This window comes from Eurypyga helias, unplaced genomic scaffold (genome assembly GCF_000690775.1).
Source record: "Eurypyga helias isolate BGI_N326 unplaced genomic scaffold, ASM69077v1 scaffold24312, whole genome shotgun sequence".
Classification (NCBI taxonomy): Eukaryota; Metazoa; Chordata; class Aves; order Eurypygiformes; family Eurypygidae; genus Eurypyga; species Eurypyga helias.
The window spans coordinates 11,456-34,957 of NW_010236907.1; the positions used below are offsets into that span (position 1 = coordinate 11,456).

The 23,502-nt window shown below is 54.4% G+C and overlaps 2 protein-coding genes across 2 annotated transcripts in view; both read right to left on the bottom strand.

The window, feature by feature from the left end:
- ABCC2 (ATP-binding cassette, sub-family C (CFTR/MRP), member 2) overlaps window positions 1–15,388 on the bottom strand; it is a 16,470-nt gene extending 1,082 nt beyond the window's left edge. Inside the window, exons 1-30 of the mRNA XM_010147273.1 lie at window positions 15,347–15,388; window positions 14,612–14,785; window positions 14,006–14,131; window positions 12,852–12,986; window positions 12,325–12,435; window positions 11,914–11,966; window positions 11,436–11,667; window positions 10,636–10,814; window positions 9,868–10,045; window positions 9,391–9,645; window positions 8,849–8,914; window positions 8,342–8,479; window positions 7,941–8,087; window positions 7,567–7,651; window positions 7,420–7,486; window positions 7,121–7,247; window positions 6,806–6,982; window positions 6,535–6,702; window positions 6,055–6,241; window positions 5,078–5,222; window positions 4,836–4,941; window positions 4,359–4,578; window positions 3,737–3,891; window positions 2,626–2,781; window positions 2,331–2,530; window positions 1,577–1,703; window positions 1,096–1,197; window positions 867–1,010; window positions 424–582; window positions 4–170 (exon numbers count right to left, since the gene is read on the bottom strand). Coding sequence (XP_010145575.1) covers window positions 4–170; window positions 424–582; window positions 867–1,010; window positions 1,096–1,197; window positions 1,577–1,703; window positions 2,331–2,530; window positions 2,626–2,781; window positions 3,737–3,891; window positions 4,359–4,578; window positions 4,836–4,941; window positions 5,078–5,222; window positions 6,055–6,241; window positions 6,535–6,702; window positions 6,806–6,982; window positions 7,121–7,247; window positions 7,420–7,486; window positions 7,567–7,651; window positions 7,941–8,087; window positions 8,342–8,479; window positions 8,849–8,914; window positions 9,391–9,645; window positions 9,868–10,045; window positions 10,636–10,814; window positions 11,436–11,667; window positions 11,914–11,966; window positions 12,325–12,435; window positions 12,852–12,986; window positions 14,006–14,131; window positions 14,612–14,785; window positions 15,347–15,388 — 4,328 coding nt within the window. The remainder of the gene's footprint in view (window positions 1–3; window positions 171–423; window positions 583–866; window positions 1,011–1,095; window positions 1,198–1,576; window positions 1,704–2,330; window positions 2,531–2,625; window positions 2,782–3,736; window positions 3,892–4,358; window positions 4,579–4,835; window positions 4,942–5,077; window positions 5,223–6,054; window positions 6,242–6,534; window positions 6,703–6,805; window positions 6,983–7,120; window positions 7,248–7,419; window positions 7,487–7,566; window positions 7,652–7,940; window positions 8,088–8,341; window positions 8,480–8,848; window positions 8,915–9,390; window positions 9,646–9,867; window positions 10,046–10,635; window positions 10,815–11,435; window positions 11,668–11,913; window positions 11,967–12,324; window positions 12,436–12,851; window positions 12,987–14,005; window positions 14,132–14,611; window positions 14,786–15,346) is intronic.
- Window positions 15,389–18,697: 3,309 nt separating this feature from the next.
- Window positions 18,698–23,377, bottom strand: CUTC (cutC copper transporter; the record flags this gene model as incomplete). The annotated part of the gene is made up of 6 exons (XM_010147275.1): window positions 18,698–19,129; window positions 19,886–19,991; window positions 20,397–20,424; window positions 20,953–21,086; window positions 22,119–22,154; window positions 23,113–23,377. Coding segments are annotated over 6 exons (681 nt in total), but the record flags the coding sequence as incomplete, so codon positions are not given.
- Between the last annotated feature and the right edge of the window lie 125 nt (window positions 23,378–23,502).

The following is a 23,502-nucleotide window of genomic DNA, read 5'->3' on the forward strand; positions in this document are numbered from 1 at the left end:
CACCTCAGGTTCTCCCCTCCCTCGCTCACAAGGTGCAGCAGCCCTCCGGGGAGCTCTTGCACATATGCCTTCAGGTGGGCCATCTCGAGGGCCTTCCAAACCTCCTCGTCCGTGTACTGGTCAAAGGGGTCCAGGTTCATCCGCAGTGTGCCAGTAAAGAGCACGGGGTCCTGCCGGCGACAGCACCGTCTTCAGCCACACCATGGCCATTCGGCAGGGGCGACGGCTCCAGGCCCCCGAGTTTGGCCACATCCCACCCACCCTGCTGCCTGTGGCTGGGCAGGGGAGGGAAGGGTGGCATGCTGACGGGCCCTTGGACTCCCCACAGCACCCAGGGGTTCACTCAGGGTGATGTGAGCGCAGGGAAAAGGGCCTGGGGAGGCCGTGCAGCAGCGGGACATGGAAAGGCAGGGATCAGCTCACCTGGGGGATGATGGTGAGGTTCTGGCGCAGGTCGTGGAGGCCGATCGTCGCTATATCCACCCCGTCGATAATGATCGTCCCTCCAGCAGCCTCCAGCACCCGGAAGAGGCAGTTGGTGAGGGAGGATTTTCCAGCCCCGGTCCGGCCCACGACCCCAACCTGTCAACCTGGGGAAGCAGATATTTAGACCAGCTGACAGGGTTGAAGAAAACAGAGCAGATGATCTCTGTCTCGGTCTGGTGTGCCTTCCCACCCTGCACCTGCAGCCACCATGTCCCAGACTGTCTCCTTTCGTCCCCCGCCCGCAGCTCAAGTCCCCAGGAGCCACATCCCGTCACCATCCCTCCCCAGCCCACAGACTGAAGCTAAGAGGACAGAAACAACTTTAACACCATGTCACTATGGAGAGGGTATAGTGAGGGCAGAGGCAGAGAGCTCCTCACCTTCTCTGTGCTCCCAATATCGCAGGTGATGCCCTGAAGAACCAGCTCCAGTTCAGGCCGGTAACGCACTTGGTAGTCAACAAACTGGATCTCGCCTTTGCTGGGCCAGCCACGGGGTGGACGCTTTTCTGTCACCCATGGAGCCTGAGGGCGCAGGAGCATTAGGGGGTTGCATCCTGTGTTGCTGGCACCAAGCTGTGCAGCAGAGCCTGGACCATGGTCTCCTCACCTCGTTCTTCACCATCGTGTACTCGTGTACCCGCTCCACAGCCACAATGTTTGTCTCCAGCTCCGAAGACGTCCGCACCAGCCAGTTCAGTGTCTGGGTTACCTGCGTGGCAGAGCTCAGTGGTACCCCAGAACAACCACTTCCCACCTCCACTTGGAGACAGCCTGGGCAGGAGCATCCCTGGCCCGGCCCCTAACTCTCCACTCCCCAGCCGCAGCCCCTTCTCCCCAGCCCTTCAAAAGCTTCGCTGTAGCATCTCTGATCCACAACGGAAACGTGCTTCTCCCCACGGCAGCAAGTATCCCACTCACACTGGGATGTGTGCTACCCCAACTCCATAGCAGCTCCCCAGGTTATGGGATACCCTAGCTAATCCCCTCTCCATGGATCAGAGCTGGAGGCAGGGCAGCATCCTGCAGCCAGCCCAGAGCTCCCAGAAACAGCCCTGCCCTGGAATAAGAAAAAGTTTTCATTGACTCACGTTGAGGGCGGAGGAGACAGAGAGACCCACGATGCCACCGTCCAAAGTGCCCTTTGAAATCACTGCTAGAAGCGCAGAGAAGAAGACCACCAGGCTCCCAACAAACTCCAGACGGATGGCCAGCCACCTGCACCAGGAGAGGATGGCTGAGGGGTGGTGGGAGAGGTGTCTCCCTGCCCCCAACACAGGGCCCACCAGTGAGACCAGCACTGCAGCAGGATCCCCACACATCCAGCCCTGAGCCCAGCTCCATACGCACGGTACCTGCACCTACACGGCACGTGATTTGTAGCCAGTTCTGCGAGTGGGTTCGTTTTATCTGTCAGCCCTGTGTCTCACACATAACCCCTGTGCTGGTGATGCCACCTGTCTGAAGAGCCCCAGTTCTACAACCCTCACACCCCCAGTAGCACCCCAATGCCAGACACTGCCTTCATCGCATTCCCACCTGGCCTGGAGCATCAGCCCCTTCCTAGAACCCACCAAGAGCATCTCGGCTCTTGACAGCGCAGCTCACCCTGCCCAGGCTCTGGACACTTCTACGGGGCCATACCCTGGCTCTCAAAATCACCCTAAAATGTCTCCTTCCCACAGATGGTGTCCCTATCCCAAGCTCCCTCAGTTCCTGCACAGACCCTCACTCCTGAGATCAAGAGGGATGACTGCAGCATCTCAGAGACCTCCCTCAGGACCCAGAAGCCCCCTGGGCAGAGGTGCTGCAGGGCTGTGCTGTGACATAAGGAGTAAAACTCACCTATTTGAGACTATCCAGGAGTAAACACTTTTCTGATTGATGTCCATGGTGCTCTCATTCTGCTGTAGGAACCGTTTTTGGTGTCCATAGGCCCGGATCACAGACAGTCCTGACACTGTCTCACCAAAGTGGGAATAGATGGGAGACCTAGTTACAGAGTCCAGACGCCGTAGCTGGCGTGACGTGGAGACATAGAAACGCTGAAAGGAGGGACACAGCTTGGTTACCAACACAAAGCCCAGCAGCGACAAAGACACTGCTGGGCAGAATCTTCTCTCAAGCCCCGGTTACTCACCAGCACAAAATAGTAGAAGATGCTCAAGGGAATAATAACAAGAGCGAAGAATGGGGTGGCCAGGGAGATCATAAGCAGCGTGCTAATGATGCCCATGAAACAGGAGAGCCAGCTGCGGAAGGACATGGGAATGGTCTCATCTATTGTGAAGATGTCCTGGAGCACACAAAGAAGTGGGGAGAAGCAGTCAGTGACCCCAGGGAGAGGGAGAAGTCCAAAGACCCCACACATACAGGGTTCTATACACCTGTGTGGTCACACAGTGCCAGACACTTGCAAAAATGTTGGATGACACTGGATTGGTGTTAGGGTCACAACCCCATTTAGGGTCAGAGCCTGAGAATGGCTGGTTTAACAGAGAAGCTTTCTGTAATATTCTCCTGTAGCATAGAACATCTTTGGGAACTGCGACTTTGTCTGGACCCAGGATGCAGGAGCAGGAATTGAGGCAGAAAGAGGGACAGGGCTGACCCCAGGCCCATGCAGGTACACCCGGGTCTCCAGCGGGTCATCATCCCTCTCCTAGCGGGGCACCACATACGCCCTCATCTCAGAGTAAACCCAGCAGGCCCATGGGCTTCCCAATCTCAAGAAAGATTATTCCCAAAAATCAAGATATGTCACCAAAGGAAGAAGTGGGGTTGCTGTGCACTTGCAACTACCTGTCTGTACTCTCCCTCCTTTCTCGTCTTCTCTTTGGCTTATGAGTCTCATTTACATAGCAAAGGCTGTATATTTTGCTGAGAGTGCATAACCAGGACAACTTGTTACGGGACATGAGCTCTAGGCTCCTCTCCGTAATCTACTCTGGACTGTCTTCAGCTTCTCCACATCCCCCTGGACCAGATGGCCCCAAAACAGAACACAGTATCCAGGTGTGGCTTCCCTAGCACTGAGTAGAGGAGATCTACTGTGATCTGGTGGCCACTCTCCTCCTAGTACAGACCAGGGTGCAGGTTGCCTCACACCCACTATGCCCTTCTTGTCCCTTCCAGACCCCGATCAGGACTCTTCTGTGCAGGGCTGAACAACAACAGGGTTATGCCACCACCCAACACTCTCCAGACCTGCTGGAACAAACACCTTCTCCATGATGGGGCTGTTCTCTTACCTTGGCAAACCTATTCACAATGCGGCCAGTCGGGGTCATGTCAAAAAAGCTCATGGGCACGCGCAGGATGTTGCTGAGCAGTTGCTGATGCATAACCCGAGAGGCCTGCATGGCACCATGAGCAGACAGGATAGTCGCAAAGAGCAGGAAGAGAGCTGCAAGGAGAGCACAGGGTGATCATCCCCAGCTCATATGTCACACTGGCCCCAGGCACCCTTCAGCTCAAGGGACGCATCAAGCAGCTCTGCAGTAAGACACTGTGATTGTCCTGCATCCCATCTTCTTGGGAGGCTCCAGTACCTGCATTCCACTGCAGGGGGAGAACACTAACCCTATTGGAAAGCCTGAGGCCCTAGCATTATTCCCAAAGTGATTAAGGACAGTGATCTTCCTCCCCCCTTCAAGGGGGCCGCACAGATTTCTTGGGGCAATTTATGGTGGGTTCAGACTGGTATCTGTGCCCAGTTCAGCCAGGAGCTGGAATGAAGGCAGCAGCAGGGAAACGAACACGATGCTGGGTCCCCTGCTCCTTGCTGCACTGCTGGCTCCAGGCCCTGCAAGCCATATCCCTCCTGGACCACACAGCTGAGGTGAGCAGGACCCCCCCTGCTCCCACACTCACCTTGTGACACCCCCAGTGCCCCAAAGACACCGATCCGCAGGTCTCGCTGTGCCACGGGATAGGTCTGGTTCAGGTAGTGCTGCGCATCATCGGTCCAGGCACTGAGCCACAGGTTGGTGCCCACAAAGGCAACGTACTGTCCGACATAGCCCATGGCTATCCAGAAGGAATACCACAATCCAACAGCACGCAGGTACCGCAGGTACATGGAGAATTTCACCTGTGGACCAGTTCAGCTCATCAACTCTGCCCAGCAAACCATGTCCAACCCCACACAACCTTGGGACTCCCATCTTGCTGCCCACAGTGCTCCTCTCCACCACCCGGCCCACCAGCCCCAGGCAGCTCTGCCTCTTCCAATGCCTTTTGGCTTCAGTGGAGCCACTGAACACCAGCACCAGCTTCTCTGAGCCACTGTCAGGGTCTTGTAGCACTGAGCCAGGGCAGCACACTGCCCACTCTGTCCATCCTCCTCACCTTGCCGGTTTCCACGGCTTCTTTCTCAATTAGTTGCTGGCCTTTCAGCTTCTTTGGGGGCTCCTTCTGGGCCCTCTTCCAGGAATTGGTGCTTCTTTTACTAAGGCTGCAGGGAGGTGATGGGCACTGTTAGCCACAGGGTGCTGACTGTGTCTTCCAGTCCCTTTTCCACAGGAATTCCCCCAGTGAAGTCCCCAGACCCCCAACTCCAAGGGAGTAGTGCAGGGGCCAGGGGAGAGAGCTGAGAGCTCAGGTTGAGGCCCCACCTGCGACAGAGCTCCTTCTGATGAATGCTGGCCTCTCGCTTCAGGGTCACAGTCACCACATCATCAGGACCCTCCTCCATGCAAGGCTCAATGTCTTCATCACCCTGCTCTTCATCCCCAGCTAAAGCAACAGCTACAGGAATGAGGGACAGTAGGGTGAGGCACTGAGGAGAAAGCAGATCCCACGCACTCAGCTCCACCCTGCACCCCAGGCCCAGGCTGTGTCCTACCGCCACACATCACACCTTCTCCAACCCTGCTGCAAGCCCAGTACAGCGGGAGGAGGAAGAAATCCATTGTGCTGGAGGGAGAACTGACAGGGGACATAGGGCTAAAGGCCTGCGTGGAGGCAGTCCCTGCTGCTGAGTTCTCCCAGTGCCACTAGTGGGACCTCAAGCAGAGAGATGTGCCAGTTTAGTAGGTGTGAGATCTGGCTCATGTCACTCCAGTTCAGGAGCATCTCTGAGCAGGTGGAGATGGGTCCTGTGGGGACAGACTGGGAATAGCCAGGTTCCAGCTGGACAACTGCGCTGATCCCAGGCAGGGTGAGCATCCACCTGACCTGACACCACTCCTTCACATAGCACTGAGGGACATGATAAAGGTGAAATGTTATCCAACAGCACGTTTGGAATAAGCCAAAGGCTCTTTCTCACCTCAGCATCATTAAGATATGTTGCCACGTAAGATTATGAGAACCATAAACATAAATTAATTAAAAAAGGAGTGAAAAATTAGACGGGTCCTTTGCTGGCTGTTCAGTACAATGCCTGGATGCAAATCCTAGGCAGAAAGCCTTTGTGCTGCCCACTGCCAGCAGCTGGGAAGGATTCACTGGGGTCTGGGCTGGATAGAGCCAGGTCAGACTGACGGATCAGGTCTTGGGGTTGTCATAACCCCAAGACACACGCACGGCCCCTCTAACTGCCACAGCCCCGTTGCGTTCCCAGTACCTGTGGTATTTTCCTCTGAAGCATCCTCCTCCTGGGTGCCATACAAGTTCAGGAACTGGGCAAAGGCCCCCCTGTTTGCAAGCAGGGTGCTGTAGGAGCCGTGCTCAGACACTGCTCCTGCCACCAGCACCACGATGTTATCGACCTGAGGCAGGAAACTGATACTGTGCGTCACCAAGATCCGTGTCTGCAACAAAGTGGTTGCAGGGTAGTGAGCACCCCTCGCCCCCCAGCCATGGGCCTGCAGGCTCTCCATCCCCTACTTGGGGACCTCTCTGCTTATCAATGGCTGGCTATGGGGACACGGGGCACCCCTCTAGGGACCCATGAGGCCTTTCCTGCCTGCTGCAGCCCCACATGTAAGCCACAGAACCCCTCTCTGTCCCAAGCAAGCAACCTCAGCCTTCCCTGGATGGTCAACATTGTACCAGTGCCACTCTGGCCTGGCCAGGTGTTGGGCAGGAGGACATGGGTGCTCACCTTCTTTTGCAGCAGCCCTTTTGGCCCCAGTACTTGCTCAAAGAGGTACTTGCCAACATGGGCATCCACAGCAGACAACGGGTCGTCCAGGACATAGATGTCTGCGTTACTGTACACTGCCCGGGCCAGGCTGACTCGCTGCTTCTGACCCCCGCTCAGGTTAATGCCCTGGAAGGGAAAGGTCCCCTCTGAGCCCTGGGCTGGCACAGGGCAACAGCTCTGTCCCCTGCTGTAGGTGCTTTGGGAAACCCATAGCGCTCAGGGCTGATACCTTCTCTCCAATCTCTGTCTGGTCACCTGCAGGCAGCAGTTCCAAGTCTGGAAGGAGGGCACAGGCCTTGATGACCTGCTGATACCTGACTTCATCCAGTTCTGACCCAAAAAGGATGTTGTCTTTCAGTGTGGCGTTCTGGATCCAGGCCTGCTGGGGAACATAGGCCAGCGAGCCCTGGAAAGAGGGACACAAGAACACTGCCATCTCCTGCAGCCTGTCCCTGCCCTGATCCACTACTCCAGGACCAGTCCTGCCCTGCTGCCTCCCCGCTGAGCTCCTAGGCAGTCCCCCGTGGTGGCCAGCTCCTCTCACCTGGATGTTGATGTGTCCCTTGATGTTCTGCATCTCCCCAAGCATGGCTGACACCAGCGAAGATTTACCTGAGCCCACAGCTCCCACCACGGCCACGAGGCTCCCAGGCGCGATGTCCAGGGTGACGCTGCAAAGACATGAGGGCTGAGGAGGCAGCTGGCTCCTGCATGGGACCAGCACAGAGCAGTGTCCCTGGGGCACTCGCCTCTGCCAGCACTGAGAGGGGTGACTGCTATCCCCAACTCACACAGACTCCCTCTCCCCACCCATCTGACCCCAGCATGGGGCAGAGCACTCACTCTTTTATCACAGCACTGCCATCCTGCTCCCAGGCAAAGGTGGCCTCCGAGAAACGCACAGCGCTGTCTGTCAGCAGAGAGACATCCCTCAGGGCTGGGAAAGCCCAGGGCTGGGCCAGCCTGTGACCCACCCAGGCGTTCACCTACCTGCAATGAGGCTGTGGTGGATAGCTGAGGTGTCCAGGTCTTCTCCGCCCAGGTAGCGCTCCAGCCTCCCAGTCGACACTTTGGTCTGTTGTGGCAGAAAGAGGATGGCGTGTGGGCATGGGGCACAGCTGGGTGGGCTGGCAGGAGCCCCGTAAGCACAGCACCTCATACACACAGCCCCCACCCACACATCAGACCCAACCTCTGAGCCCCAAGCCTGTGTCACATATGTGAGTCCTGGCCCACCCCACTGTCCTGTGCTGACCCCTGGGTGTCCAAGACCCAGGCCCATCACACACCCAAGCCCTATCTGACAGTTTGGGCAGAGGTATCACGAGATCCCCCTGCACCCCCTGCCCTACGTGAGGGCTGACCTGAACCAGGGAAGAGAGGACCAAGGGCAGCATGCCCATGGGGAAGCGCAGCACGTTGAAAAGGGAGATGGCAGTAAAGGCTTTCTGTGCATCCAGAACGTTGTTCTCATCCACCAGCACGTAGACGGCAAAGCTGGCCAAGGAGACCTAGGACGGAGAGCAGGGGAAGCCACCGTCAGTGTGGTTGTGTGCAGCCCAACCCCTCATGCCCCCTAAAGCCTCAGCCGTGCCTTTCTGCTGAGGACCTGTTCCCTCCCGCTTCCCTTCTCCTTTGGGCCCCGTCTCTGCGATCCACTCCGATGGGATCCCTTTCCATCCATGGCTCTCTTGCCAGCAGCCAGGACTATACTTTTCCCATCCCCTTGGACACAGCAGCCCTCCCCAGACCCACTGGCACTCACCAGGAAGGGGGCACACATGAACACGAAGATAGAGACTGACTGCAGGTAACTGAAGTGCACCAAGTCCTTGAGCTCACGTGCCCGTATCTCATTGACTCGTTTCTCAAATGAAGGCTCCCAGGCAAAAAGTTTCAGGATCTGTGGGATGAGCAGGATGAGTGGATGCTGGTCTTATGGGAATGCCCACTTCCACACTCAGCTCGTTGGTGGCCAGTACTTCCATCACCAGCTCCTGACTTACTTAGAAACCTGTTTGTCCACCACATCTCCCCTCTCCTGCCCTGCCCCATGGCTCACAGCACTTCCCCACAGCATTCCCACTCCCTCACCTTTAGCTTACTGGGTAGCTTGGCTACCCTTACTGGTAGCTTGGCTACCCCAGGCACAGGGCCCCCAAGTTAGACTATGACAGTGGTGCTATAGGGTTATATAGGCATGCTGTCTGCAGGTTCTTCTGCCACCAAGAAGAGGGGTGCAGCAGCTGCCCAAGGGGTCTTCACTGTTCACCTTGATTCCGTTGAGGATTTCACTCATTATCTTCATGCGTTCATCCTTGTTCTTCATGTTCTTCACCTACAAATAGAAGAACAAGAGGTCACCTAAAGCAGACAGAAGCTCACCCTTGGATATACATCTGGGCTGTCACAGGGAAGGCTGTGCCAGACCCTAGGGAAGCCATCCCACAAAGCTAGTCCTCAGCGCCCTGGGGCTCTGGACAACCTGGGGAAAAAAAGAACCCTATAGTCAGGCAGAAGCTAGAGGTTTATTTTGTGGTTGGTAATATCTCACTTCCAGTCCTCAAGGCTGCACCCAGCCCTGTTCAAGTTCAGCTGTGATGATAGAACAGGTCTCACCTGCCTCCTGCTTATCTCAGCTGGTCAGCCCCCAGCTCAGGCTGCAGACACCCCCAACCCAGGTCAGATGAACTTCCCAGGCTGGGAAAGATCCCCAGCATAACAGGGAAGGGTGGGGAAGTGCAGAAGATGAGTGAGGGGAGCAACAGTGAGACTCAGTGGGAGGCCAGGGACGATCTTGCACCCAACACTGACCTGGATGGTTTTGGCCTTGGCGACCAGGAACCCATTTATGGGGATGAGCAGCACCATGACTGCGATGCCAGCCAGGACAGAAGGGCCCAACTCTCCCCAGAGGAAGACAATGGACAGGATAATTTGCAGAGGGGCTGACCACAGCTGGTGAACAAAGTTGGCCATGTCCATGAACCTCTGGGCATCAGCTGACATCAGATTGACAGTTTCTCCCACCGTAGACTCCTTGCGGGTGGCGCTGGACATGGTGAGTGCCTGGAGAGAGAAAGCATAGTCACCGCAAGCCGGTTTGGGAGCAGCCTGGCTCCCAGCAGCATGGTGCAGAGCAGGGAATTAGCAGGCCAGGCTGAAACTGCTCCTGGGTTTGCTCCTGATGCCTCTCTGCTGGGCTGAGGTTTATGGGGCAGGCAACAGATGCCGGTATCCCCAGGCCAGCTTGGAGGAAGCCAATGGGGGTGATGACAGGGCCATACCAACCTTCTTGTAGATGGCAGCAATGAGACCGGCACGCACGTTTATGCCAAGCTGAAAGCACAAGCTGAAGTACTGCTGCAGGCAGAGGGATTGGATCAGTGCCGTCAGGAAGAGCAGGATCGCGTACAGATAGCCTTGCCAGGCAAAGGACTCCTCATCCGACACAAAGGCGATCAGCAGCCTGGAGGGGAGAGTGGCCCATGAGACGCCCACCCTACTGTAGCAGACCCAGGCAGGATGTTCCAAACCAACGCAGGGACAGCATCCTCACATGAGTAGTGACAGAGACCCTGCCCAGACAGCGGACTAAACACTCAGCAAGCTGCAGACCCCCACCCCGCTACTTCACATGCAGCAGCGGGTCCCTTCTGTCAGGTCATCGACAGAGACTGCGCGGCTCTGAAAAACGAATGAGGCAGGTCCTGCTGGGCTGAGCTAGACTGACTCAGGAAGGGCCCAAAGGAAAGCCACAACTGTCTCCAGGGAGGGAGCAGGACTGCACAACAAAGGGTGTAGGGAGCAGGGAGCAAGATGTCACCTGTAGGAGCTGGCAGCCAGCTCAGATCGTTCTTCATTAAACTGTAACCCAACACATTCTCACACCTTGGGTGAGGGCACAAAAAAACCCCGGGGTGTGGGGCTGGGAGAGGTGCACATATGGAGATGGTGGGGTTGGATGCAGTGCACACAGAGGGAGGGGGGGCCAGGGCTGGGGAGAGGGAGGTTGGCTGCAAAGCCAGGCCAGGGCAGGGACAGGGAGGAAGGACTCACTTGAGCAGCTGCGGGCTGACAAACACAAGTCCGTCATGCACCAGCTTGAAAGCCACCGACAGCAGGAGGTTCTGCCAGAAAGTCTTGCACAGGGTTTTCACCAACCAGCCCCTGGGGAAATCCTTGCGAAAGCTGGAGTCCCCATTGTCCCTCTTCTTCTTCCTCTTCGGCTGCTTCTCCTCCTAGCGGGAAGCCACACAGAAGTGAAAGAGCTGGTTGTGCAGGCTCCTTGCACCTGGAAGGATGCTTCCAGGGCAGTGCCACAGCCCCCAAATCGGCTATCCTGAATGAAGCCTTAGCTTTACCCCGTCATGTTCCCTCTCACCAATCTCTGCTCATGTCATACACCCCCAATACTAACACCTCGCTTGTGCAGATGTGCCAAAGACAGCTGTTGCAAACCCCAGACCAGCCTGAACCTCTCAGGCCAAAAGCCAGGCACCCCAGGAAGAACCTGAGGCTGGGGTGATCACAGAGTGATGTTCACTCTGACCTCGTTGCTGGGAGGTATCAGGGTTAGGGAAGGGCAGAGATAAGGCAGTTGCTTGTACTGCAGACTTGAGGGTGGTCACTGTCCTTCTGTAGGGCAGAAGGATGGAGACTTTCCTGGTCTCTCAAAACAGGGATCTGCCAAGGACAGGGAAGACCTTGTCATGGGTTCCCCCATCATTGCCCATGGCCCTGCAGAATCAAAGAGGGGAGAACCCAGCAAACGGGACTGCAGGGAGGTGACCCGACTCCCCAGGGCTGGATCTGGACCTCTTAGTCCCATGCAAGGTGTGGAGCAGGAAGGGATTTACCAGCACCAGGATGTCTTGGCTCTGGGCCTTGCTCATGTTGTTCCCATGGTCTGGGTCACCTTCCCGGCATCTTTTCTTGCGTTTCCGTTTTTCCAGTTCTGCTTGGGCCTTTTTCACTGCAGTCTTCATGTTCTTCTCCAAAACAGCATAAATAGCCTGTGTCTTGTCTTTACCTTTCAGTTCCCAGACATCCTCTATCTCCAAGGGCTTGCGATAGCCCTTGAAAACCATGCTGTGGGGCAGAGAAATCTCCCCTCAGCAAGTCTCCCGCGCACACCCGAGGGAGAGTCCTTGCTGCAAACGCAGAGCCTTCACACCCAGACTGGTCGAGCTCAGGCTGTACAGACCACACCGAACGTGGTGCCCCTCAAAACTAACTCCAAGCAGCCTGTGCTGCAGATTCCCCAAAACAGCAGTGGCTCAGCCTTAAAGCACCCCCGCAGTTCACCAGCCCAACCTCCGGCGGAGCCCAGCTCACCTGGTGTACCATTCAAAGGTGATGGAGCTCAGGAAGGAGGCTGTCACCTCTGGGTTCTAGGGTACAAAGCAAGGTGGGTACCAAGTGATCAGTGATGCTGAGGGATGGTGTTGACAAGAGTTGACTCAGCACCCTCAGCCATTAAGGAACCCCAGAGATTTCAAACCGTGCCAGCTCCAGCCCCAGGAACCCCATCTCTCAGCCAGACACAGCCCTCCTCGGACACACGTGCAGATGTCCCAGGCTGCAGGCTCCAGCTCCCTCTGTGCCCCTTGCTGAGGTCCCCAGACCTGCCCTCCCACAGGGACCAGGAGGACACTCTGCGTGGAGCCCGCCCGGCCCCACACAATGCCAGCCAGGATGTGGTGCCCCAAGCCTATTCCCACATGGACCTCGCACCTTCTTTGTGATTTCCTTTGTTTCTGGGGTGATGTCTGAGAAGCCCGAGACCAGGAAGAGCAGCAGCTGGAGCCCATAGGAGATGAAGAAAAGGACAAACCGTGGCATGTCGGAGATTGGTGCCTGCAGGAACAGAGAGGCTGGGGTGACTGCTGGGACTTGTCTCAATGCCACTTGGCCCTCAGAGACAATATCCATCCCCAGGACAGTGAACAAGGCTGAGCCCAACAGGGCAGTGCAAAACTCGTACTGGGTCCTGGCTCAGCTTCCCTTCACCACCCCTCCCTGCTTCTCCCTGACCTCCTCCCATACGTCCATAGGGGAGAAATGGGTACTGGAGAGCTTATGCCTCCCCAGAGACACAGGATAATTCGAAGAGCCATTCATCCTCAGGTCTCCTCTGGTTCTCCAAGGTCCCTGGGGCAGGTGGGATCTCAGTGATACCACCGAGAGCTCGTCAAGAGATGAAGTCTGAAGAGACTTTCTTTGGTGGCAGAACAAGACCATGGGGAAGTGAAGAGGTTCCTGCCAAACCCAACCTGCAGGGCTCTCCGGATGAGCGACTGGAATGGCAATATCCCACAAAGCAGGGACAGTGTCCAGAAGCAGAAAAGTATCCCTGAGTCTCTGCACAAGCAGAAGCGTCGTGCATCATGGATCAGCAGGACCAGGAGCTGCGGGAAGGAAAATCAGAGATTCAGGTAGGGCTGCAGGACTAGGTCTGGGCTCTGAACGTGCCTTTGGAGCATGTGTCCCCAGATGCCAGCACATGTGACCTGCTGGGATTCCCTGCCTTGAAGACACTGAGCTCCCAGTGCCTGAGGTCGCTGCCAACCCTACATAAGCTTCGGAGTCAACTGCACAGGGCAAAGGTTTATTTCAGGAAGACGTGAGATCAGGCTCCTCACAGGAAAAGCAAGGTCTGAAGACACCGTGACATCACAGCAGGGTACTATTCCTCTTTTTAGCTGTTCTCACCCCAGACTCTCAGATATGTGCAGCTGTGAGGAGTCACACCCTCTCTCCTGCATATTGCCTCCAGACCTGAAATTAAAGCGCGATCAAAGACCAGGCAAGGCAGCCTCTTTGGGCAGTCCCTTTGGCTTATCATCTACGTGAACTCTGCACATGAAACTAAGTGACACAACAAAACACGAAGGATAGCAAACGCAGGTGTTACTTTTGCTTTTAAGTGTAGCTCCTGAGCGTTACGGCTTTGTTAAGCCTGTGAGAATATCCCGTCTCATAGGAGATATCTACGATTTGTGTCAAGCTGATAGCCCCTATGTCCTCATCTGTCTCCTCTGCCTGGGTGTCCTGCGGCACTTCTCAACTCTGCCAAAACTGAGCAGCACCCCACGGGAAGCTGTGAGGCGTCAGAGCAGCAAGCCATGGTCCAACGCTCACGCTGTGCAATCAGTCCTGCGAAACCCTTACCGCTGCTGCTCAGCCTCCCGCCAGAAAGCTCAGCGATGCTCACAGGCTTAGCACCTACCCCAGCTGTAAGGATAAAAGGACGGAGCGCTGTACAACCAGGCACCTGCCTTCAACCTATCGCCCTTGTGCACCACCCACACACGTTCAGGGCTGGTCCCTACCCATCCTCCAGGCTACGCTTCCCTCGTGGACACGGCTTCCAGCCGGGAAGCTGCTCTTTGGTGGCACACAGCATGTTTACCGGCTGATCCCTTACCCAGGTGGCGATGTACAGGCTGGGGTTTGTGTAATGGACAGCTGGCAGGGGGTCCTGCTCCGTGTCCTCTACAAATGCCAGGGCCAACTCTGCCACTGCCGTCAGCATCAGCAAGGTAGCCAGCACCTGCGGGGAGAGGGGAGCAGCCATGAGGGGAGACCCAGCCCATCGTGGGTGCTGGGAACTGCTGGGACACACTGCAGTCAGGCATAAAAGCACTGTGCCCCATACACCGTTATACCCTTTCCAACCCAAAAATGGCCTGAGAAAGTTTTCTAGGATCCCATGAAGCTGCAGCACTTCCACAGGAGTACTTCCTTTATTTAAGCTTGGAGGATAACAGCCCACAGGATGAGAAGCCCCAGTATATACCTCAGCCCTCTTTCCCAGTGCATCCCAGCTCTGTTATCCCCTCTGTCCCAGATATGCCTCATGCTGGGCTCCCCTTTACATTTCTGTCCCAGATGGTGCTCCAGCTCATTGCTCCTTCTTTCCTACACTTCTCTGCATCCCGCACCTGACTCCTGCCCAGAGGCTTTCCACTCACCACCTCTCCATCCAAAGCTCCTCCAGCCTGCCCTCTGTGCCCCCTCGGCCCCACTCTACCTGTTTGATGATGTAGAGTTTGGTCACAGATGATTTCTTGGCTCTGGATTTGCACATGGGCAAGAGCTGCCATGGAGCCAAAATCCAGAAGAAGCCAAGGGGAACCCAGACCAGCACAGTCTGCTGGAAGCACACAGGCAGGTCGGCATCCGGACGAGCGAGGAAGGAGGCATTCTGAGGGCAGCAAGGAAGGGCAGACAAGTCACTTGGGATGGCTCAGCTCTCATCTGACCCATGGAACAAGAGCCAGCACTCCTATAGCTCCTGCCCACCCTGCTCCAACCGTCACACCCCCTCCTCAACACCCACCTTCCCAACTGAGCATTTCAGTGCTCATCCAAGCTCCCAGGTGACTTCCCACTACCCATCCATCTGCCTGAACCAAACTGCCTCCCCCACAACCACCCCTTGCTGGAGCCAAGCCAGCTGCAGCAGCTGGAGAGGTCCGTGCGGGGTGTCCTGCATTCCCAGCTGGACTGGGGGCTAGAACAGGACAGGGCCCACTCAGGGTTCTATCCTTTGCATCACCGTGTGGTAGATACCATCCAGGCAGTGCACAGCACTCTGCTGGTTTCAGTGCCACGGCAGCCCTGGATAAACACCAGAACATTGGCTGACGGCTGGCAGTCAGGTCCCGCTGGCTGAACACGCTGTGAGCCTCAGGATCTACTGCTCTCCCCCATCAGTGAGCATCCTACCCCAGGAACAGGCGATGGGGGTGATGCAGTCACTCACCCAAAAGACAGAGCCGCAGAACTCCTCCAGGGCCGCTGACATGGCTCAGGGGAGGAGAGACAATGGCTCCTTCCCCTCGCTCTGCTTGGCTGTGAGTCCTGGGTGGATGCTTGGGACAAAAGTCCCCACACACCCTCAAGTGGTGTTGGGACAAAAATCCCTGATGACACACAGTTAATTGTTAACTTGGTGCTATTACACAACACCACAGACCAAAGCAGTGACCAAAGGGGCTTTGGACACTACATGGGCTCTGGGGAAGGGAGGAGAGGAAGGCCCAAAAAAGATACAAAAGGGGAGATGCTGGGTCAGAGACTCACAGTCACTGCAGGACACTACAGCTGTCGCTCAGAAACCACAGATTTCACCAGTGGACATTAACCCAAACAAGCTCACATGGACCCACTAAAGACAACCTACTTTGGTGCAACAGCCCTTTCCTGCTGGAAAAAGCTTGCTGAATGCTGCTAAGCATTCCAGCAAAGACCTGTCCCTCAGGAGCCAAACACAGCACCCTTTTTCTCATGTACCACCCAGCAAGGAGACCCAGGACAGCAGCGCTCCAGGCCTGGGAACTTGCAGGACCTGGCAGCTGAGCTGCTTGCTGCAGTGGTCTTCCTGAGTCCCCGGCATCCAGGCTCCTCTTACCAACTTCTGGCCGGCACAGCCTGGAGACTTTCCTAGCTCTTCCTTTTGCTTCTCCCTTTCCCACGTCCCTGTGTTGTCTGCATGTTACGGCAGCTGGCTGACCACAAAAGAGACTTTGAATCTTCATTCTAAGGCAACCCCCAGCATCTGAGGCAGCCAGAGAATCATTCCTGAGGAGGAAGACTGCCACTAAATCATCACCCTGCTGCTTCAAGGTGGAGGTGTGGGGGCAGGAAGGGATGGTGCTATTCTAAGGCTGGCACTGAATTTACTTTATCCTGCAGGCTGTTGGGGAGCAGCAGGTGAAAGAGGAAGGTAGGGTGGCTGCAAGGATTCTGCTGTCTCATTGTTCATGGAGTTAGTAGATAGCTCAGGAGTCAAGGGTGATACAATGACTAATTGCTCCAGAACAACCCCCCTTACCATCAATAGCAGAGGATGGTTCAATGTCCAACTCATTGGTTAATTATTATTGGCTTGTCTGATTAAATCCACTTGTTTTTGTAAATAAAGCTACCCCTAGTCCTAGGTCCTCTGGGCCAGAACCAATACGCTGCACGTGAGCTGAACAATCTGATGCAATGGGTAAGAAACAAGTGAATGGAGCAGTCGCTCCCTCAGCTCTTCTCCATCCAGAGTGCTGACACGAGTCTTCTTTCCGCTCGCTGGCACAGGCATCCTCTGGCCTTGCGTGCATCCACCTGGAGCGTTGCTGCAGAGGGGAGCACTTGCAGGCAGCAACCTCCTAATGCTCTGTCCCATCACTTGTCTGTTTTCAGGACGTGTCACACAGCCCATCCTCACCCCATCTCCTTCACAGCTGAAGTGCTTTGCTCAGCACAGGATACCAGCCACCTCTAATGTTCAAAACAAGCTCTACCCTCACACCCAGGACATGCTCCCCCTAAAAACCCACAAAGCCACCTCAATGTCCTCCAGCTCCTTCCATAAAGCTTCCTTTACTACCATACCCAGATGTTCACTGGGACCAAGCTAATCCAAGTGGCAAGATCTCTTTGGCCACCCATAACGCACCATTTCCCTCTGCTCCCCTGCCTTTACCCACCTGTTGTCCACCATCGTAACCCAAGTTTTCCAAACGAGGCATTGCTTCATGCCCATCTCACACAGCGTCCAGGACAGAGACTTCTGCAAGGCAATCTACAAATCAGTTCAGCCCTCACTGCTCATCCCCCTTTTTGAAGGGTTTGTTTCTCTGCTTTATGCTGTAACCCCACTTGAGTTGAAAAGCCTTTTTTTCTTTCCCTTTTGGTTTTTGTTTTTTAACTTTACACAAACGGAAAGAACCAAACTCTGTATTTATGATGCCAGAGGGGGGTGGGGGTGTGGGGAGGGCTGTATCAGCAGAATATGCATGTCAATTGAGTTACCGGTATCTCAATCATCACTATGACTCAACAATTCACAATAATCAATTTCAAAACAGCCATGAACTCTTACATCAGGTGTCTTGAACTATACTGACTATAACCACACATTAAATAATCTCTTCTTCTGAGCCTGGATCCTTCCTGCTGCCTGCAGGCTTCCTGCTGCCAGGCAGGCTCCGACACCAGCACCACATAGCTGTTCCCTTCCCAGTGCCTGTTAAGCACTACCACGTACATTCCTGAGGTGTGTTTTGCGAGACACGGATACCTCTGATGGGTCCGTGTGAAAAGGTGGATGTACCCTTTGAGCTGAAGATTTGTAGTTAGCCTTAGTTACAGGTTTTCAATTACCAGATTCTGTTTAAAGTGACAAAAGGTGCCACTGCCTTGTCAAATATTGCATTTTCCTGTACATCCTCACAGGCTGAATGCTGTTGCCAAGGTGGGCAGACAAATGGTCCACTATCTCTGCTGTCAGGGGGATTTTCTTCAGCTCTGTGGACCTTCTAGAGAAGAGCAGGCAGCAATAAAGGTGCTGCTCTCTGCTCTTCTAATGGACCACTCCAACACCATTCAGGTCTTCTGTTGGGTACTTTGCAGGGTAATTGAAATGAGTCCAAGGCTTCAATTCTGACTAGTCAGCGATAACCCAACAGGCACATTGCCCCAGTACTGTCTGGAGAACAAGCAGATGGTTTGTGCTACGTTAGGAAAAGGACGCGGAAAGTCCCTAAGAAAAAGCACCTTGCCCTCCCCAAGGAATCTCACCATATGCCCATCCCACCTCAAGCACTCGCATCCCACAGCCCAGGATGCCTCACAACTAGCTGACCCTATCAGTCAGGTAGGTAGAAGCTCCTTCTATCAGTGTGCTTCTCTCTACCAGGCAGCTGCTGCAGTGTTAATCCCAGCTAACCTACCGGCTGACCACAGCAGGCCTTGTTTTCCAGCTGTGGCTGTGATGGTTCCCTCCCCGGCACTCTGGATGTGGCTGTGTTCTCCTCTGGTGCAGAAGGGCCTTGAATAATTCAGCCCAAGTCTGGCTCTCACCTCTCAGAGCTAGCTGGCAGCTCTCAGACCGACCCCTCCTGACACAAGGGTTTGAGCCATATATTTAGCCCAGTGCACTTGCTATTACTTCATTCTTGGGGAGCGTTTCTGCCTCCTCTCACGCGGATGAGCCCATCTGGACTTCTCTGTTCACAGTACGTATCTCCAGCTGACACCAAAGCGCACTGCACTGATCTGTGCAGCGTGCACCACAGTCTGATCTGTAAAATGGAAATAGATTGTAAAAAGCACAGCAAGGGGAAGGGGGGCAGCTGCAGTGTTTATTTGACAATCACATGCAGTGCTACACAATTCAATCCCCCTACTTGCTCAGCTCCCTTTCTCCCAAACACTGCCAAACAGCTTGTTGCTGCAACATCTGGGAATGAGTCCTTTTATTTAAAAAGGCCAAGTTTCCAGGCCAGGGACTGGTCATTCAGGGGAAGCCAAGGGAAGAGATGTCAGCCTTTGCCACCTAGTTCACATCCTCTGCAGCCCGAGGACAGAAGCGGAACCCATCTGTCCATGTGGCAGGGAAGACCCTGGAGTCTCAGCGTTCTTGTCCCAGCACGGTGCCTTCCACTACAGAATGTTCTTTGCAATCGCGTTCAGGGTCCGCACTTTGGCCACGTCTGCCACCTTTATGGAGTATTCAGGGGCAGAGAAGGATGCTCCCATGGTGACATTCGGATTTCTGTCAGGAAAATGACTGGTTAATATATATATACGCACGATACAGATGAGTAAGACACACTACAGAAAACCCACTACCTCCCCTAGTCCCAGCAGTGGCCAGAGAACCTGCTGGTGCCACCCAGACCAAAAATGAGACAGTAATGGAAGATCATAGAATCCTAGAATGGTTTGGGTTGGAAGGGACCTTATAGATCATTCAGTTCCAACCCCCCTGCCATGGGCAGGGACACCTTGCACTAGACCAGGTTGCTCAAAGCCTCATCCAGCCTGGCCTTGAAGACGGCCGAGGATGTGGCATCCACATCTTAATTAAGATTAAGATTAATCCAAAGGCAAAGAAACAACAGCTCAACAGAAACCCAGTGCAGACCTATGGACAAACATAGCCATTCCTCACTCATTCCTCAGAATCCCACTGGCCTCCCAAATACTACACACACCAGTGTTAAAGGTCGAAGGCAACTACACCAGACCCTGCCTTCCCAAGTGCCACACAAGTGCGCTCACAAGCCCGAGGGCAGCGGTAGCAGAAGAAATGCCCTAAGGATCCAGTTACGCATGGAGCTCCTGTCCAGACGATGAGCTCTGCTGGATATGTACACTGCAGAATACGGAGCCAGGCATCATGATCCCAACCATGACAGCACAATTAGCACCCAAAGAGATGTCTGAAATGTATGTCTGTTCTAGAAATTCATGTTCACATTAATCCAGCTTTTCCCTTGTACAGTTCTGCTAAAAAATAATCAGTTACCTGAACTTCATTCCCGAGTCCCGGGCCGAGCGAGCAGAGCAGTGAAACTCAGAAGCAGTGGAGCCTTCCAGAATCCTCTGCAGGTTGCGCTCTGTGATGCCACCCCCTGGTAAGAAAACTCCCGATGTCACACACAGCGTAAGATGGCACTGTCCCAGACCTGACATCACCCCGGGACCTACCCCCTAAGGGACAAACGCCATCTACACAGAGGGGAAAAGACATCCCTTGGGACAACGGAGACTCAGGCACGGGAAAAGAGATGGGAGAAGCCTCGGCTTATGTTTTTCCACAGATCTAGAGCTGTCCCCAGATCCTTCAGCGAGCAGCAGCTGCAGGGCTCTGTCATCCCCAGCCAGCTGCGTGGCCTTTCCTGGCACCAGGACAGAAACTCCACTTCCTTAGGAGCTGGCTCAGAAAGCCAGATCAGGCAACGGATCCCAGGACGGGACTGGAAAGCAGGGGCTAGGGACTACAGGAGTGGTTATAGATGACAAAAACAAAACATTACCCGGCACCACCACGATTCTGCCCTTCGCCTGAAAGGAGAAGAACGTGTTAGTGATGTTGTTCAGCACTACGTCTGCATGCACAGCTGCGGGGCGGCAAAGAACCTTAGGAGCAGCGCCGTCGGTAAACTCAGGAATGTCACCATGACTTACGGCTCGTGCACTCTCACCCATCTTTTTTGTACTATTCACGTTCTACGAGGAAAAGTGGCAAAGACTTTGCAGTTCCAGCTAAGACACTTCCTCCTACCTCTCGGGTCTATCTGTTGCATTTTCCCAACCGGAACTGCGAGATCCCAGCAGGGACCTCCCTTTGCTGTTTACATGGGCTAATCACATCAGCTGCTGAAACTAACTCTTAGCACTGACCTCCCAGTCTGCGAGCATGAACAACCCAACCTGGGAGACTTCAGGGACCAGCCCACGTGGGCTTGGGAAAACAGGTCAACGCCAAGTGTTCCCTGACAGAAGTTCCCTTATAAAAACGAGTGCTACTGTAAAGAGGCTGCCTCCAGGCAAAGCCCAGGAAGCAGCCAGGGTAACCCAGGGAACACTTACCTGTTCCACAAGCCTCTTAATTAAAGACAGTCCCTCCAGCGCTGAGCTGTCACAGCCACTCGTCAACACCCGCTCAAACCCCAGAGAAATCAGCGTCTCCAGTGCCACCAGAGGGTCGTGCACCATGTCGAAGGCTGAGACACCAACACAACAGCTCAGAAATCACTCGGCTCATCAGGCTCAAGCCCTGTTCCCCACCCAGCTCAGAGGCTCAGGAGACAAGGATATGAAGGATCCTTCTCCCAGCTGGCTACCTCTGCAGAGAGCCACATTGCCTGACTGTAACTGTAGCAGTGGCAGGGCCACCGTGCTCAGCTCCTCAGACACCTCCTCCCCACTGTGCTGGTTTTAACTGGGACAGAGTTAATTTTCCTCATAGTGGCTGGTATGAGGCCATGGTTTGGATTTGTGCTGAGAAGGATATTAACAACATACTAATGTTTTTAGCAATTGCCAAGCAATGTTTACATTAAGCCAAGGACTTTTTCCAATTTCTCACACTGCACCCATATTCCCAGTTTCTTCTCTACAGGAAGCTGGGAGGAGACACAGCCAGGACAGCTGACCCAAACTGACCAAAGGGATATTTCATGCCATAAAATGTCATTCTCAGTACATAAACAGGGGGAGTTGGCCAGGAGACTCTCACTCTCTGACTCTCGCTGCTCAGGGAGAGGCTGGGTGTCAATCCGTGGATGATAAGTGGTTGTATCCCTTGGACTTTTTTCATTGCTGTTTTCCTTCTCATTACATATGACTATCATTATTGGTAGCAGTAATAATACTTTCAGTACATAGTAATAGTAGTATCATTATTTTATTTCATTTATTTTCAATTATTAAACTGTTCTTATCCCAACCCATGAGTCTTCTTACCTGTTCCTACAGTTCTCTCCCCATCCCACTGGGGGTAAGGGGGAAGTGAGTGAGCAGCTGTTTGGAGCTTAGCTGCTCACCGGGATAAAACCACAACACCCACACAGGGCAGTGAAAGAGCCCCCAAGCCTGGACCTTTCCCCTCCTGAGGGAACAGCCCATCCACAGCCTGCTCTTGCACAGCATGTGGAGCTTTCCCCCTCTAAAGGACATTAAGCTCAGCTCCTTCCCAGCCCCACCTTCTCCTGGCAGTGGGGTCCCTGTCAGGACCACTGTCCCAGGTGACTCACCTCGGTGAAACGTGACTGGCAGAGGACGGCACACCGCTGCAATAAGAAGACATACAGTCAGTCAGGGCTGGTAAAGAGTGTCCCTTGTGCTAGAACCAGAAAAGCATATGAGATGAAAGAGGGCAAAGGCATCTCAGGCCACTGGGAACTGAGAAAAGTCCCACTACTTGCTGGGAATAAGGCAGCTCTTTGGCCAGGCTTTTTGGTGGGGAAGAGTTCTGCCCTTTGAGACAGCAATCAATAAACCTTTGTTTTTATGAGTAACACCAAAATCCTCCAACTCATCTGGGCCATGCAAAACCCTCGTTTCCACCAGAGATGTCTTTCTCAGCAAAACAATTTCTGCTCTCAGAGCACAGCAAACTGCACCAGTGGTGTTCTATTTACTAGGGAAAGCTTACTTATTTCTATGAAAAGAAATCCAACTGCCTCCTGCCCTGGAAATACCAGTTCCAGCAGAGCACCTCATTGCTCTAGTGGAGCCAAATCCCAGCAAGACCTCTCTCTTTAACTGCACTCCTACAGCATGTTCACCTTCACATGAGAACTTCAGCACCACGTCACCAGGGAAAGGCTAAGCCCTCTTTAGCTTCAGCTCACAGAAAAGATGTGGAATCAAATTCTGTTTTTCTCTGTGTGTTAGAGGTCTAGATTAACAATTTCCCACTGCAGCTTCAGCAGCCCTTTATACGTTTCCACTTCTCTCTCATTATCTTTTCTCACTGGGAGTGTTAGAGGATAAAATGAAAAAGAGTTGCCAGCTACCCAAAAGGCTAAGTGCAGGAGGGACATATCCTAGACACCTGTGGCAAGGATGCAAGGAATAGTACAAAGAGCAACGGAAACAAAAGGAGAGATCCCAACAGTTTAACACCCCGGTGTCCCCAGAGCAGCACCTAAGCCTCTCTTAGACCCTGCTATTATGTCCCAGATGACCTCAAATTCTGCGTGAACTGGAGCTCAGCACAGCATTTCTGACTAGAGACATTCTCACCCAGCAACGCCGTGCAGAGCTCCGTATCAATGCGCCCATCCTCAGTGAGGGCCCCGAACACCAGCCCGTCAGCCCCGTGCAGCTTGGCAAGGCGGATATCGGCCTTCATCACCTCCACCTCCCGGTCCGAGTAGAGAAAGTCTCCGCCGCGAGGTCGGATCATGACGAACACCGGGACTCTCACGTACTGCTTCACCACCTGCAGGAGCCCTGGGGGAAGGGGGAGCGGCAACTCGGCACCCAGGTACGGCAGCTCAGCACCCGGCTACGGCAGCGGAGAGGGGGACGCGGGGCAAGGAGGAAACCAGGCTGGCAGGAGGGGGAGGCGGGAAGAGGGGAACGGGAAGGAAGGAGCTCGGGAGGCTGCCCTGGGCACACTGACCCCGCAGC